This window comes from Leucoraja erinacea, chromosome 18 (genome assembly GCF_028641065.1).
Source record: "Leucoraja erinacea ecotype New England chromosome 18, Leri_hhj_1, whole genome shotgun sequence".
In the NCBI taxonomy this organism is placed as follows: domain Eukaryota; kingdom Metazoa; phylum Chordata; class Chondrichthyes; order Rajiformes; family Rajidae; genus Leucoraja; species Leucoraja erinaceus.
This window is the reverse complement of record NC_073394.1, coordinates 22,232,557-22,249,804: the sequence shown is the minus strand read 5'-3', so window position 1 is coordinate 22,249,804 and position 17,248 is coordinate 22,232,557. Positions and strand designations below refer to the sequence as shown.

Below are 17,248 nucleotides of genomic sequence, written 5' to 3'. Positions count from 1 at the left end.
TTTGCACACTAATCTCTTAGGTGGGTTCTTGTCAAAGGCTTTTTGAATGTACAGATACACCACATACACTGGCTCTCCTTTATCTATTCTACTTGTTACATGCTCAAAAAATTCCAGAAGATAAGTCAAGCGTGATTTCCCTTTCATAAATCCATGCTGACTTTCATTGATCCTGTCACTGCTATCCAAATGCGCTGCTATAACATTTTAATAAAATATTGATGTGGAAAGTATTTTATGGCAGGTGTAACTGATTGCATCTGGACTGAATTCAGTCTACAAATGTGACACTAACAAGGGGTTCTGGAATTAAATATTAACTTTATTTATCTTTATGGAGATGCTACGTGGCTGAGCTTAGTTTAGTTTAGGCACAGAATGGAAACAAACCCTTTGAGTCACCAAGCCCATTCCAACCATATTAGTTTTATGTTAAAGAAGGAACTGCAGATGCTGGAAAATCGAAGGAAACCCTTCTTCAGGCCCGAAATGTTGCCTATTTCCTTCGCTCTATAGATGCTGCCGCACCCGCTGAGTTTCTCCAGCACTTTTGTCTACCTTAGTTCTATGTTATCCCACTTTCGCATCCGCTCCCTACACACTAGGGGCAATGTGCAGAAGGCCATTTTATCTACAAACCCATACGTCTTTGGAATGTGGGAGGAAACCGGAGCATCCGGAAGAAACCCACGCAGTCACTGGGAGAACATGCAAACTCCACACAGGAAGCAACTGAGATCAGGATCAAACTCAGGTCTCTGGTGCTATGATGCAGCATCTCCACCAGTTGCTCCACAGTGCTGCCCTGTAACATGTTGAGTGTTTTCAACATATTCAGTATCTATTCCTTTGGTTGTGTCCTTGTTCTATGATCACCCCGTTTTGGCTTACCCATTGTTCCTTTTCTCACCCTTTTCTCGTGCTATCTCCCGATCACAGATAGATTCAGAGGCAAACAGCATAGAAACAATTATTGACCAACCGAGTCTCCACCAACCATTAAGCTCCCAGTTACACTAATCCTATGCTTATCACATTTTATTCTCCCCACATTCCCATTAAATCCCCTTCAGATTCTACCACCCATCGACCCACCTTACTTACCAACCTACACTTCTTTAGGCTGTGGGAGGAAACCGAAGCAAGCAGTAGAAAACCCACACAGTCACGGGGAGAACATGTAAACTCCACACACATAGTACCGGGGGCAGTATTGAAACCAGGTCCCTGGAAATGTGCCATAGTCATTTCCCACCTGCACCATCTTGCTTCCCAAATTGTCCCTTCTCTTTCACTTCTTCCACTCTTTTATTCTTTAGGAACTCTTCAGCAATTAAGCATTCATATCCTCATATAGCAAGATTCAGGAGTGGGCTGATAAGTGGCAGGCAGTATTTATGCTCCAGAAGTGCCTGATAATTCCTATCTTCAACAAGAGAGAATCAAACTACAAACCCCTGACATTCAGTGGCAGTCAAGATGAGGGGGGCAAAGATTTAATAGATTTAACTCCTTCCATATTCCATATATGTGAAGAAAGTTGCCCCTCATGTCCTTTTTAAATCTTGCCCTTCTCACCTTAACTTTATTTTATTTTTAGTGTGTTAAAAGTTTTTGTTTTGGAGGTGTAGACTTTTTATGTAGGGGGGGGAACATTCTCAGTCTCTACCTGGTCGGAGATGCGGCTTTCCTCCGAGCCACATCTTCGACCCCTCCTCGCAGCCTACGAATGGGACTGGAGCGGCGTTTCCTGCCGGGACCGCCCGGAACCTCAGCTTCGCCGGTGGTCCAGGGCTGAAGCACCATCGCGTGGGTCGCCGTGTGGTAAGCTCCGAGTGCTGTGACTGCCGACGCCTACATCACGGAGCTGTCGTTGTGGAGCGTCCAGCTGCGGGCTGCGCTGGGTTTAAACACCGCGGAGCCTGGGATCTCTCGCCGAGACCGCCAGTGTCGGAGCTCCGACCAGCATGGCCTGTGGAGCTGCGGTCTCTGGGGAGGAAGCGACCATTCCAGACACTCCAAGCTGCTGAGAGTGTCCTCCCAACGCTGGAGCTCCATCACCCGGCGAGGGGGCCTGTAACATCGGGCCACCATCCCGGCGACGGCAGAGGCCTCAATGTGTCGGATGGAGCTGGTGTATGGGGTGATCGCTGGTTAGCGCAGACTCGGTGGGCGAAAGGGCCTGTTTCCAGGCTGCATCTATTCAAATAAATCTTTGTCCATCAACCAATGCAAACCCATTCCTTTATAGAAACATGGTAGAATATTCACCTTGTAGAAAACCACATAAAATAAATGCATTATCGTCTCACTGGTTGCTTTAATCATCTAGCTTTAATCAAGGTGATGAGAAGATTAACTTCTTTAACTGTAATTTTGCAGTTTCCCAAAAGTACAATGTTTTAGATATGGTAAATATTCACAGATACATTGGAGATAATACCTCTAGATTATCACAGTGAATGTGTTACTCTTTGATGTACATGTAGCTAATGCACTCCGTAAAGCTTCTAGTGTCCTCCAGTGGTTTAGAGTACATATTGCAATATTAAAATCATATATTTTCCCAATAAACTTCAAACTGAGATCATCGGCAAATCAGACCCCACAGATTGTAAATCTCGAGTGTATAGAAGTCATCTCAAATCAATTCCTGTTTTTTAACTGCTTTATACAGTCAAATCTATAATTCTATAAAAATATCAAGATAGAATAGGATTACGTTATTTGGAATACCAATAGGTCATCCAATCAGGCAGCATGTTAGATAGAAACATAGAAAATAGGTGCAGGAGGAGGACATTTGGCCCTTCGAGCCATTCATTGTGATCATGGCTGATCATCCACAATCAGTAAACCGTGCCTGCCTTCTCCCACATAATATCCATTGATTCCGCTAGCCCGTAGAGCTCTATCTGACTCTCTTTGAAATGTATCCAGTGAATTGGCCTCAACTGCCTTCTGTGGCAGAGAATTCCAAAAATTCACAACTCTCTAGTTGAAAAAGTTTTTTTCTCATCTCAGTTTTAAATGGCCTCCCCTTTACTCTTAGACTGTGGCCCCTGGTTCTGGACTTCCCTAACATTGTAAAAAAAAATCCTGCATCTAGCTTGTCCAGTCCTTTTATAATTTTATATGTTTCTATAAGATAGTCTCTCATCCTTCTAAATTCCAGTGAATACAAGCCCAGTCTTTCCAATCTTTGCTCATATCACAGTCCTGCCATCCCAGGGACTAACCTTGTGAACCTACGCTGCACTGCCTCAATAGCAAGGATGTCTTTCCCCAATTTAGGAGACCAAAACTGCACACAATTATCCAGATGTGGTCTTACCAGGGCCCTGTAGAACTGCAGAAGGTCCTCTTTACTCCTATTCTCAAATCCTCTCGTTATGAAGGCCAACATGCCATTAGCTTTCCTCACTGCCTGCTGTACCTGAATGTTTACTTTCAGTGACTGGTGCACAAGGACACAGGTCACGTTGCACTTACCTTTTTCCTAATCTGACACCATTGAGATAATAATCTGCCTCCTTGTTCTTGCCGCCAAAGTGGATAACTTCACATTTATTTACATTATACTGCATCTGCCATGCATCTGCCCACTCACTCAACCTGTCCAAGGCAGCCTGCAACCTCCTGGCATCCTCTTCGCAGTTCACACTGCCACCCAGCTTTGTGTCATCTACAAATTTGCTAGTGTTACTTTTAATTCCATCATCTAAATCATTAATATATATTGTAAATAGTTGCGGCCTCAACACCGAGCCTTGTGGCACTCCACTCGCCACTGCCTGTCATTTTGACAGGGACCCGTTTATTCCTATTCTTTGTTTCCTGTCTGCCAATCAATTCTCTATCCATGTCAATACTCTACCCCCAATACCATGTACTCTAATTTTGCCCACTAATCTCCTGTGTGGGACCTTATCAAATGCTTTCTGAAAGTCCAGGTACACTACATCCACTGGCACTCCTTCATCCGTTTTACTTGTCACATCCTCAAAAAATTCCAGTAGATTAGTCACGCAGGAATTCCCCTTCATAAATCCATGCTGACTTGGACCAATCCTTTTACTTCCCCGTTAATTCCCCGTTTTCCCTCTCGCTCTTTTCTTGAAAAGTGGGATAACATTAGCTATCCTCCAACCCACAGGAACTGATACTGAATTTATAGAACATTGGAAAATGATCACCAATGCGTCCACAATTTCTAAAGCAACTTCCTTAAGTACCCTGAGATGCAGACCATCAGGCCCTGGGGAATTATCAGCCTTCAGTCCCATCAGTCTACCCGATAATATATCTAGCCTAATGCAAATTTTTTTCAGTTTTTCTCCCTCTCAAATTGCTGATTAAAACATCATACCATCATAGGTCACTACATCCCAGCGGTTCCTTTACCTTGAGTTCCCTTTATTAAATCTGGTTCTTTAGACAACATTAAATCCAGAATTGCTTTCTCTTTGGTAGGCTCCAGTACAAGCTGCTCTAAGAATCCATCTCGGAGGCATTCTACAAACTCCCTTTCTTGGGGTCCAGACCAACCTGATTTTCCCAGTCTACTTGCATATTGAAATCTCCCATAACCATAGTGGCATTACTTTTGTTACATGCCATTTTAACTCCTGCTGCAACTTGCTCCCTATATCCAGGCTATTGTTTGGGGGCCTGTAGATAACTCCTATTAGTGTCTTCTTACCTTGACAATTCTTCAATTCTATCCACAGCGACTCTACATCATCAGTCCCTGTGTCACCCATCGCAACGGACTGAATTTCACCCCTCACCAACAGAGCTACACCATCTCCTCTGCCCACCTGCCTGTCCTTTCTATAGGACGTATAACCCTGAATATTCACTTCCCAGTCCCGGTCCTCCTGCTGCCATGTCTCTGTAATCCCCACAATGTCATATCTACCAATCTCTAACTGAACTTCAAGCTCATGCACTTTACTTCTTATACTTTGCGCATTCATATATAATACTTTTAATCCATTACTCACCTCACCTTTCACATCGATTCCTATTTCACTTGGCTATACTCTATCCCTTTATGAGCTTTTTATCCTGTTAATTCTGGTGTCTTTCTTAACTTTTCCTATACTCTCTTTCCCTTTAACTCTATCCTTGTATTTCCAATTTGTCTCCCCCCCCCATTATTTAGTTTAAACCCTAATGATGTAGCAGTTCTGCTATTAAATTAAATCATGACTGGCGTGTCATTCAACAGTAGTTGCTTGCCCTTGCTCCATATCCTTTGAGACTCATTGAGCACTGACCTCCCATCATTAATTTGAGCCATTTGGGGAACACTGTTCTAGATTTTGATTGTCGAAATCATTCTTGATTTTATTTTCGAAAACGTAACCCTTATTTATTCTAGGGTCTTGGTCTATATTTCCTGATGAAAATTATTTTGGTGTATCTGTTGTACAATGAGTTGGAAACCCGCAAAGCCAAGTTTGGTCGTGGCATAAAAGAACGACGTGCAGGGCAAGTGGAGGCAAGAGCTGTTATGAGCTGTTGATCACCTTTTCATTCAGCGGTCAAACAAGGAGTCTAAGCAGCAAAACTCAAGCAGGCTATGGAATGGTGTTGACTGAACAATTAAGTCGTTTTGCAAAACTGGGAAGGGTGTCAAAGGTTTGAGGAGAAGGCTGGAAAATCGAGTTGACAGGGAAAGAGATAGCAGCCGTGATTGAATGGTGGAGTTGACTCATTGGTTCAAATGGCCTAATTCTGCTCCTATGACTTATGGTCATTGCTCATCTAAGGAAAATGTACAAAGGAAGGGTAATTCAGTACAAGTTCATTGCAAGAGAATGTGTTTCTTGGAATGCCAGAGCTATTTTCAGCACCTCTGCATTCATCTTGGCTCCGACACATAAGATTGAATGAGATATTTGATTCGTTCACACATACACCACAAAATCCCTCATACACACGCTGGTTAAAAGGAGTAATTTAAATAAATAGATAATATACTGTCATGGTTTGAGGTAAAGGGGATATGTGAACTAGAGAGGGTTAACGAGTGTTAATAGTGCCCTTACATTTATCAACAGGAAGGAGGAAACGTGCCAAAATAGTAGTTCTCCTTAGATGGACACAAAGTGCTGGAGTAACTCGGCGGGGCAGGCAACATGTCTGGTGAAAAAAGATGGGTGATGTTTTTGATTGGGACCCTTCTTCAGACTCGGGTCCCAACCTGAAATGCTACCCATCCTTTTTTTCCAGAGATGCTGACTGACCCGCTGAGTTACTCCAGCACCTTGTGTCTATCTTTGGTATTAATCAGCATCTGCAGTTCTTTGTTTCTAGTAGTTCCCCTTGTTCATTAACAATTTTCAGTTGTACTACATCAACACGTCTTACATCACCAAAGGATATAAAAATGAACATTCCAGCAAAGGTGACATATAAACAAGAGACTAAAAGCGTGGCCAGGCAACTAAATGCATTTTGTTGTCTCTGTACTGTACACTGACAATGACAATTAAAATTGAATCTGAATCTGAATCTGAGTTGGAAATTGAGAAGCATTGAACGAAAAGACACAGCATACTGTACGGAGATTCTGGGGAGGGATGAGTGTGAGTCACAAATATTGTAGGATACAGAAGAAACAATGTGATTTCCAATATATATATAATTTTGAATGCAGGTTCTATGACAAGATATGCTGGGAATGGAGGGATATAGATTATGTGCAGGCAGATAAGCGCTAGTCTTGGCATCATGTTCAGCACAGACATTGTGGGCCAAAAGCCTGTTCTTGTGCTGTTCTGTTCTATTTTCCAGGATAATAACATGCTCTTTTCCTCCTTGGAGGAGAGCCGGGTGGCCGGGGCACGCGATGAGAAGGTGGGTCTGGTGGTCATTACTCCCTCTGGATCTAGGGTCCGCAGCACAGCGGGAGGCGAAAAAATGACTGGGGGGTGGGGGGAGGTGGGAGGGGAAGTGTGGTGGAAAGTGCGCCTGCGCGTTGAGAAAATCTGCTTTAATCGAGTGCGGGGGAGAGGGGGGGAGGGCGGTGCCGCGAGAAAGGGCATTGTGACGTCCGCAGCTGCCGCAACGGTTTGATTTTTTAAAAAACAGTCCGTTTTGTGAACAACTTTATGAAAAATATGGGGAAATAATTGATCAAAATTAGAGAGGAGTCGATTTGCGAAATCATAAGTTAAATCGCTACCGAAATATGTAAAAATCTCAGCGTATTTGTGTCTGGTTTTCGAGAAACTATGTTTCAAAGGCAAAATGACACACACACACACACACAACACACACACACACACACGCACACACACACACACACACACACACACACACACACACACACACACACACACACACACACACACACACACACACACACACACACACACACACACACACACACACAGTTTTAATAGTATAAGGATATGATGATTAAAATGGAACTTGTAGCATTAAGAACTGAGACCATCATTTGAGTCATATGAAAATCAGTGTGTATGTGTGTGTACCAGTGTATTTTAAAACTAAAGACACCCACTCTTTTGCTTGACAATAGTTTCTGACATGCCATCAGGGCCACCCCTGATTTTCATTTGTTCCAGATTACCATGGACCAACAGAGGTCATGCAATTATTTTCAACAATACCTTTCTGACCCACTACTACACCCCTTCCGTGTCGTTAAAGCACCACGGGGTGCTGGAAACCTAAATAAAACAAATATTAAATTAAATTAAATCTGTGGCTGTCCAATGAACCAGCCTGGCGCTCTCGTAATTTTGTGTGGATTAAAGGAGGTGCCGGACCATCAGTTGTCAGAAAATCAGTGGTGTACCTGTATTCTAACATCTTACAATAGTGACCATCCTTGATTTGCATTGTTGATTACGTGGCCTTGTTTCTTTCTGCAACTCATTTACATCAATAATTCTTTTCATCTAAATACCTCACATTCTTGTCAACATGTTAGAGGAAGGGACAAGAGAGCCTCAAGGGACTCAAGCGAATACCCTTTATTTGCCTTGTTAATGATTTCTGCAACTACATTACATTAATAATTCCTTTCACTTACGTACCTTATATTCTTCTCACAAATATTATTTCACGCCTGCACCAAATATCTTCCATGATTGTCATTTAAGAACAATCATCAGGAAGTCGATATATTTCCAACCAACAGTTGTCTATTCAACAATGAGGAACAAAAGTAAATTGTATACCTGACTTTACATCCTACATGAAAGTGTGGGAATACAAAGTAACAGAGCTGGCATTTGCCTCCAAGTGACACAGATATGTCACATGCATGCACGTTTGTGTTCAATCAACCATTTGAACAATGCAGAAGGTGAACTTACCAGCCTGTGTTGACACCATTTGCAGATCCCACACATGGCGACCATAGCAGCGAGACAAATGAACACAGCTGCCGAAATTAGAGCCACATCCAGGGCAAATGAATCTGCAGGAGAAAAGGGAAGAAGTGCCACGATGAAGAAACATGTCCAAAATATGCAGTGCACATGGGCATCAAAGCTTGGCTTACCGCCTCTATGTGGTGTTCACAATTTAAATTGTGCACTCCAGTTAATTAGGTTTAAATGTTACAAGAAATACATTTCTGTCCTCTTCCTTTACATTAGTTATCAGCAATTTTTTTTCCTGGCTAGATGGGATTTAACTATGATAAATATATTGCAGATTTATTCCTTTGTAATTACCCAACATAGGAAAGAATGGCAGTACTGGTTATTATAACACTCAATTTACACAAAAAATACAATTTAAACTAATTACATCTAAATAAGAACTATTGCTGGCCGCACGGGGTAGCGAATACAACAATTTTTTACCAATGTAGAATATTGAATAGAATAACGATATACACAAAGTGCTTCAGTAACTGTCGGGCAGCATCTCTGGAGAAAATGAATGGGTGACGTTTTGTGTCTGTGCCTTTCTTCAGACCCAAATAGAATAAAATAATATCATATAAATAAATAATAATCAGAATATAATAAAATAGAAAATCAAAATGGCTGCCCCAGGAGACCGAGCGTGTGGACCGGACGCGACCTGTAGTGGCACAGGGCAGTGGAGGAAACCTATGTTGCCAGGATAATGGCCCTTTATGGCCAGTTGCGCTTAAAGCAACTTGGACTATGAAAAAGGCGCCAAAACCTGGTGACGTATATATGGTGCCAGTGGACTATTTCTATACACTTTGTACTTAATCTGGGACTGTGCTTATGTAAAGTGATCATTTACTGAACGGTATACAAAAAAAAGATTTTCACTGTACCTCGGTATATGTGATGATAAACAACGACTGAACATATCTTTCATGTCTTTTAGAGTGTTGAGAATTGTGGACGCAGCCCAGACTATCACACAAACCAACCACCCTTTCATTGACTCCATATACGCTTCACGCTGCCTCGGCAAGGCCACCAGCACAATCAAGGACGAGTTTCACCCAGGACAGTCCCTCTTCACCCCTCTTCCATCTGGATATAACCAGAGCTTGGCTGCACTCGGGGCGGGCGCTCGGCCGTGCTTGGGGCGGGCGCTCAGCAGGTCGGGTGATTATGGGGAAACAAATCCGCCTAAGGGCCAGCTGATTTTGGGTTGCGCCTGACCTCGACCACTGCAAGACATTAATTCAGACCTCTGTTCCTCACATGGTGGCGCAGTGGTCGTGTTGATGTCTTACAGTGCTAGAGACCCGAGTTCAATCTAGGTTCGACCCAGACTACGGCTGCTGTCTGTACGGAGTTTGTACCTTCTCCCCGTGACCACGTGGGTAAATTGTGCCTAGTGTGTAGGATAGTGTTAGTGTATGGAGCGATCATTGGTCAGCGTTGACTAGGTGGGCCAAAGGGTCTGTTTCCATGCTGTTAAAGTCTAAAGTAAAGTCACATGCTGTCCAACCTGCAGAGTATTTCAGATTCCCAGCATCTATGGTATTATGCTTTTAGAAATTGCAATTCCAATTAGAGCAAACAGTTCTTAAAGATCTGAGATATTCAGGTGCTCTGGTAACAATTCCTTTCAGCCTGGTGACAGGTAATAACAGCATTTCATTTTTATCGCTGTTATTTTGTCACGGGCAAATGTGAATGAAAAGAACTGTAGCTAACCCTTTGCAAGAAGCGACATATATGATAAAACATAACATGATTCAAGAGCTCGAGCTCACCAATTACCAGAACAGACCCAATGCACCAATTAAACATTTGTGCCCATTTATATTAATTATACCCCTGGCCCACCAGCAATTAGCAATTAAAATAATATATAAGGTAATGAATAACAAATTGTTGAAAGGATGGGGAATAAAGCATCTAGCTTTGCTGGTGTTTCCAAATGAACATGGTGTTAAACTTGGAGGGAAATCTGCAGCTGATGGTTTTGTTTAGAGATAAAGTGGAAACAGGACCACTAAGTCGATGCTGACTATTGCCATTCCCACTAGTTCCCATTCCCATGCCCATTCCCACTTTTTCACCCACTCCCTACACATGATGGGCACACAGCGGCTCAGTGGGCAGAGCTGCTGCCTTAGAGCACCAGAGACCCGGGTTCGATCCTGATTACGGGTGCTGTCTGTCTGGAGTTTCTACGTTCTCCCTGTGACTGCGTAGATTTTCTCTGGGTGCTCCGGTTTGCTCCCACGTTCCAAATTCATGTAAGTTTGTAGGTTATTTGGCCTCTGTGAATGGTCCCCAGTGTGTAGGATAGAACTAGTGTATAGGAGATCGCTGGTTGGCGTGGACTTGGTAGGCCGAAGGGCATGTTTCCATGCTGTATTGGTAAACTAAAACTGAGAACATTCAGGGCAATTTACAGAGGCCAATTAATCTACAAACTGGCACATCTTTGGAATGTGGGAGGAAACCAGAGCAACCCGAGGAAACCCAAGTGGTCACAGTGAGAAATCGCAAACTCCACAGTTGAGGTGGATTACTACCTGAACAGTGATAGATTAGGAAAAGGTCAAATGAGATCTGGGTGACTTGTGCACAGTCCATGTCAATAAGTATGCATCTGCAGCAGACAGAGAAGGTGGCAAATGGTGCGTTGACTTTCAAAGTGAGAGGATTTGAGTACATGGACAGGAATGTATTACGACAAATGTAGATGAACATGATGAGACCTCGTTGAGTTATAGTCATATAGCATCATTGATGTACAGCAGGGAAACAGGCCCACCTTGGGTTAGTCCTATTTGCCTGCATTTGGCGCATTGCCCTCTCACACCTTCCCATCCATCTTGTGTATTGTCTGATCTTCTTGAGGAAGTTTGCAATGGGAAAAGTGCAGTGAAGATTCAGCAGTGTGGTAGGTCTGATGTACGAAGAGAAAATCAGATGATTGGACTGATGTCAGAAAAATGATAGAGGAAAAATTTGCTTTATGACTATAATTGCAACTCTATGTGGTCTTATCATGTTCCTCTTCAGAGTAAGTACGGCTTGCTAGCACTGGTGGAGTTGAAGCCGGTTTAAAAGTAAAGTGTGTCAGAGAGGAGAATGAGATAAATAGAAAAAAACAAGGAATTGCAGATGCCGGTTTACAAAAAAAGACGCAAAGTGCTGGAATAACTCAGCGGCTCAGGCAGTGTCCCTGGAGAACATGGATAGGTGATGTTATGGGTCAACACCCTTCTTCAGACCCAGATAAATGCCATTTATAAGATAAATATCAGGAATATAGAAAAATAAAAGTCTGAATGATTAAATAAAATCCGAGGATACCTGTAACCTCAGACTGTTACAGACTGTCTGAACATCACCACCATTTGGAACATCCTTCCTGCAAGACAGATTGTGCCACATTTAAGATCCTTATGTAAACACCTGAAATAGTGAGCCAGGAAGACAAATTAGGGGGAAAAAACTAGGCAAAAAAAGGAATAAAAAGAGTTGCTTGCATATGAGTTGACAGAAACCTAGCATAAACCACACTAGGGATGGATGCTAAACAGTTAAGTGCCATACACCCTAAGCCGAAAAGAGGGAGAAAAAAAATCATGATTGCCAGTGTGTATCTTTAGAATGTCGTGACGCAGAGCAGATGGTGCTGAATCTAAATCTATTTGGTTACGGCTTCTAGACTAACAAACAATGGAAAGAGCAAAATTAAGTACATTTGGAAAATGATAGATGACTTTAATTATCTTAAAAATCTTCAATTAAATGAAAAAGAACCTTGCTAGTTGTTAAGTTGTTAGGAAAAATCAGATATAACAGTGGACCAACTATGGGAAGCAATTACACAGCAGTTAATTAGGTATAAGTGGGGAGGGTGGGGAATAACCCTATTGGACAACAATGGCAACTGAAACTGGATTTTTTTGCTTGAGAAAAAGTAGAAATTAAAAGGAAGGTAGACACAAAATGCTGGAGTATCTCTGTGGGATAAGCAGCATCGCTGGAGAGAAGGAATGGGTAACATTTCGGGTCAAGAACCATCTTCAGACTGAAGAAAGGTCTCGACCCGAAATTTCACCCATTCCTTCTCTCCAGGCTGAGGTACAGCTGTCCCGCTGAGGTACTCCAGCATTTTGTGTCTACCGTTGATTTAAACCGGCATCTGCAGTTCTCTCCTAGAAATTAAAAGGAGTAAGTTTTGGATTTTGGATTAATGTTACAAAACAGATTGAGTTAAGATCACAGGTCATAAAAGCAGAGAAAAGTGAGCGAAAATAAGAAAAGAAAATACTGGTATAAGTAAAAGACTATATACCCACGACGTTACCTGAGAATCAGAGTACTGGCCAAATCATAAATGATAAACAATTTATATGGCAAGTAAAAAATTAGTGGAATTACTAAATTGAATACTGAGCAATTTACATGGGTTGAAAGGAAATTAGAATTCAAATCACATTCAGTTTTCAGATATGGCACTGCTGCCAAAGATCAGGACTTACTGCTCTTCCCAGTGTCCTGGACAAGATGATGGTGAGCTTGAGTTGGAATCTTCTATTGAAGGTGCCCCCACAATGTCATTGAGTATTTCCATGATTTAACTCCAGCACAGACAAAGCACTAAAGATGTACAGTGCCCTCCATAATGTTTGGGACTAAGACTCATCCTTTATTTATTTGCCTCTGTACGCCATAATTTGAAATTTGTAATAGAAAATAATCACATGTGGTTAAAGTACACACATTGTCAGATTCTATTAAAGGCCATTTTTATACATTTTGGTTTCACTATGTAGAAATTACAGCTGTGTTTATACATAGTCCCCATTTCAGGACACCATAATGTTTGGGACACATGACTTCACAGATGTTTGAATTGCTCAGGTGTGTTTAATTGCCTCCTTCATGCAGGTATAAGAGAGCTCTCAGCACCTAGTCTTTCCTCCAGTCTTTCCATTACCTTTGGAAACTTTTATTGCTGTTCATCAACACAAGGACTAAAGATTTGCCAATGAAAGTCGAAGAAGCCATTATGAGACTGAGATACAAGAATAAAACTGTTAGAGACATCAACTAAACCTTAGGCTTACCAAAATCAACTGCTTGGAACATCATTAAGAAGAAAGAGAGCACTGGTGAGCTCACTAATTGTAAAGGGACTGACATACTAAGGAAGACTTCCACAGTTGATGACAGAAGAATTCTCTCTATAATAAAGAAAAATCCCCAAATACCTGTCCGACAGATCAGAAACACTCTTCAGGAGTCAGGTGTGGGTTTGTCAATGACCACTGTCCGCAGAAGACTTAATGAACAGAAATACAGAGGCTACACCTCAAGATACAAACCACGGGTTAGCCGCAAAAATAGGATGGCCAGGTTACAGTTTGCGAAGAGGTACTTAAAAGAGCAACCACAGTTCTGGGAAAAGGTCTTGTGGACAGATGAGATGAAGATTAACTTATATCAGAGTGATGGCAAAAGCAAAGTATGGAGGAGAGAAGGAACTGCCCAAGATCCAAAACATACCACCTCATCTGTGACATTTTTGTCTGTGACATTTTTGCTGAAGTTTGCATCGCTGTAGTGTTGGAGGTGTAAGTTATGCAACATGTAACAGCTGTCTTGTAGTCCACTCAATTAGCTCTTCTTCCTCTGGTGAAGATGCATAATTGTTTGATTGAAACATACAGCACAAAAACAGGCCCTTCTGCCCATTGAGTCCATGCCAACCGTCGATCACCTATTCATACTAGTTCTCTGTTATCCCACTTTCACATCCGCTCCCTGCACACTCAGGGCAACTTACAGAGGGTCAATTAACCTACAAACCCGCTCGTCCTTGGGATGTTGGAGGAATCCGGAGCACTCGGAGGAAACCTATGTGGTTGCATGGAGAACATGCAAACTCCACACAGGCAGCTCCCACGGTCAGGATCAAACCCAGCTGTGCCAGTATGCCGTACAATTAATTGATGGCTTTTGACGATGAATTCAATCTAATCAGGAGAGAGGGAGACAGAAATTGCCAATAATTAGGATGTGAATTGTCATCTCAAATTATCTTCCCGATGGAATTACCTGAACCTGTAAAATAATTCTGCTTACTTTTGTTACAGGATACTATGACTTGAGTGACTGGAACTCAACATGCAACAATTTCTTAAAATGAACAGGAGGACCAGAAGGTCCTTTCCTTCCCATAACTTGCTGTTTTGAACTTGAACTTGAACTGGAGCGGTCTTATAGGTGGCACGGTGGTAGAGCTGCTGCTTCATAACTCTAGAGACCCAGATTCGAACCTGACTATGGGTGCTGTCTGTATGGTGATGGTACACTCTCCCTGTGATCGCGTGGGTTTCATCAGAGTGCTCTGGTTTCCTCCCAAATCCCAAAGACAGGTGCGGGTTTGTAGGTTAAGTGGCCTCTGCAAAATTGCCTCCAGTGCATTGGGAGCAGATGAGAAGGTGGGATAATATAGAACTAGTCTGAATGGGTGATCGATGGTCAGCGCGGACTTGATGGCCATATGTTTTGATGCTGTATCTTTCAATCAATCAATCAATCAATCAATTGAAGAATATACATTTTGCGATGTACTTTGGGTAACACATAATTATCTTTGAATTTCTCCAAGACATGCACTAAACATTTCTGGGGTGAAGAACAAAGACCTGCTTACACCTGATAATGTAAATATATAAGGTCATACAAAATAGCAGTCCAACAACCTTCCCACAGTTATTTGCATCATTTTTTTCAGTGATTCACAGTGATTTCTGCAACAGCTTGGAAATGATTAGTTTAGATTGTGTATATAATCATGAATGTAGGTCAGCAAACAACCAGCACAAGCTAGTTTACCTGCAGCTACCACTTGTAATACCCCGAAATTCTACCATTCCTTGCCGACCTATAGTCTTGAATGTCCTTGCCCGACTCCTCCATTCAAACAAATCCTTAAACCTTCATGCTTTTACACATGCCCTGAGCTAATTGCTTTCACTTTTATATTTAAAAGCTCATCAAAGGGACAAGGGCATACCCAGCAAGTGGCATCTCTGGAGAACATGGATAGGCGACGTTTCGGGTCAGGACCCTTCTTCAGACTGATTGTAAAAGGGGGAGGAAGCCAGAAAAGAAGTGGAACCATCTGCCAAATAAACCCCTTCTCCCCCATCACCTGTATCCACTGAATACTTGGCAGGCTTTGTCTCGCCTCCATCTCTTTTCCAGTTTTTTGTTAACCTGGTTAGCACACAAAACATAGCTTTCACTGTATCTCGGTACATATAACAATAAAGCAATACACCAGACTGGGCGACACGGTGGCGCAGCTGTAGAGTTGCTACCTTACAGCGCCAAAGAGGAGTGGGAGATTGCAACCTTCACGTGGTCCGCCCTGTTTCGACAAATGCAATCAACCCGGCGTGCACAATCAAATAAGATCAAATAGAACAAGTTGTCCGACAACTTTAGGCTGTGCACGGCATACGCAAGAAAAAGAAGCACCAAAGACTTGTGTCGATCCTGACTACGTGCTGTCTGTGTAGAGTTTGTACGTTCTCCCTGTGACCATGTGCGTTTTTCCCAGGTTTGTAGGTTAATTGGCTTTGGTAAAGATTGCAAATTGTCCCTCGAGTATAGGATAGCGCTAGTGCACAGGGCAGACTCAATGGGCCGAAGGGCCTGTTTCCACACTGTATTTCTAAACTAAATTAAACCAGCTAAATCGTTGTCTTTTATTAGGACCATCTTTGTCCTAATCCTGCATGCAGCCACTGGTATAATGCATATCTTTGTACTGTAACTTAACTGTCGAACGGTCATCAACTCCAGAGTCAGCTGACGGATTAATAACATCCTGAAGGATGGTGCGATATGCATGACGTTGACCTCTTCTTGATCCTTTGCTAAAATTATCCTTTAGCTGTTATAACAGCAGGCAATATGATTATTGTTTTCACCATGATGAATCATGTCCCTTTGATCAAGGGACTTAAGTTTACAATGCAGAACTCAGTTATTGCATCAATAAATTCAAGACAAAGTTGGATGTCCTCCTGACAAATGAAGCGGCTTGTGGATAAAGAAGATTAAATTGTGCAATTACCATAGTTTCCACCGTCTATTTGCATTATGTTCCCAGATATTACAAATTCTATCCTGTCTATAGGTGCTGTCTGTATGGAGTGTGTATGCTCTCCCTGTGACCTTGTGGGTTTTCACCAGGTGCTCCTGTGCTCTAATTGCACAGTCTTTTGCCCAGAGGAGGGGAAGAGAACCACAGGACAGAGGTTTAAGGTGGGGGGAGGGGGGGGGGGGGGGGGGGGGGGGGGGGGGGGGGGGGGGGTAATGGGAGGGGGAGGGGGTTTGATTTAACAGGAACCTGGGGGCTACATTTTTCACACAAAGGGTGGTCAGTATATGGAATGAACTGCCAGAGGAGGTAGTTGAGGCAGGTATTATCATTACATTTAAGATATAGTTGGACAGGTACATGGATAGGAAAGGTTTAGAGGGATATGGGCCAAGCGCTGGCAGGTGCGACTAGTGTAGATGGGGCATGGTTGGTGTGGGCTGTATAACGCTAAGTGCAGTTTTGTTTCCTACTATTACATAGCACAAGGCATTAGGGCCACCACTACACTATTACTAATTATTTGTGTCGAGGTTAGGATTTGCACATTAAAGTGGAGAAAGATATCGTCAAGGATTCAAATTTGTTAATTAATCATGAATCGTGTGTGTGAAGAGCATTAGGCAGAGGATTAATTATGTTGACTCTTCTCCAACTCCCATTAAAATCTTTGCTG

General features: G+C 42.5%; 1 protein-coding gene across 3 annotated transcripts in view; it reads right to left on the bottom strand.

Annotated features, from left to right (window-relative positions):
- The window catches only part of syt7a (synaptotagmin VIIa), a 383,396-nt gene that overhangs the window by 163,271 nt on the left and 202,877 nt on the right, over positions 1–17,248 (bottom strand). For all 3 annotated transcript variants that reach the window (XM_055649546.1, XM_055649547.1, XM_055649548.1), the window contains exon 2: positions 8,358–8,461. In XM_055649546.1, the coding sequence (XP_055505521.1) occupies positions 8,358–8,461 (104 nt within the window). The remainder of the gene's footprint in view (positions 1–8,357; positions 8,462–17,248) is intronic.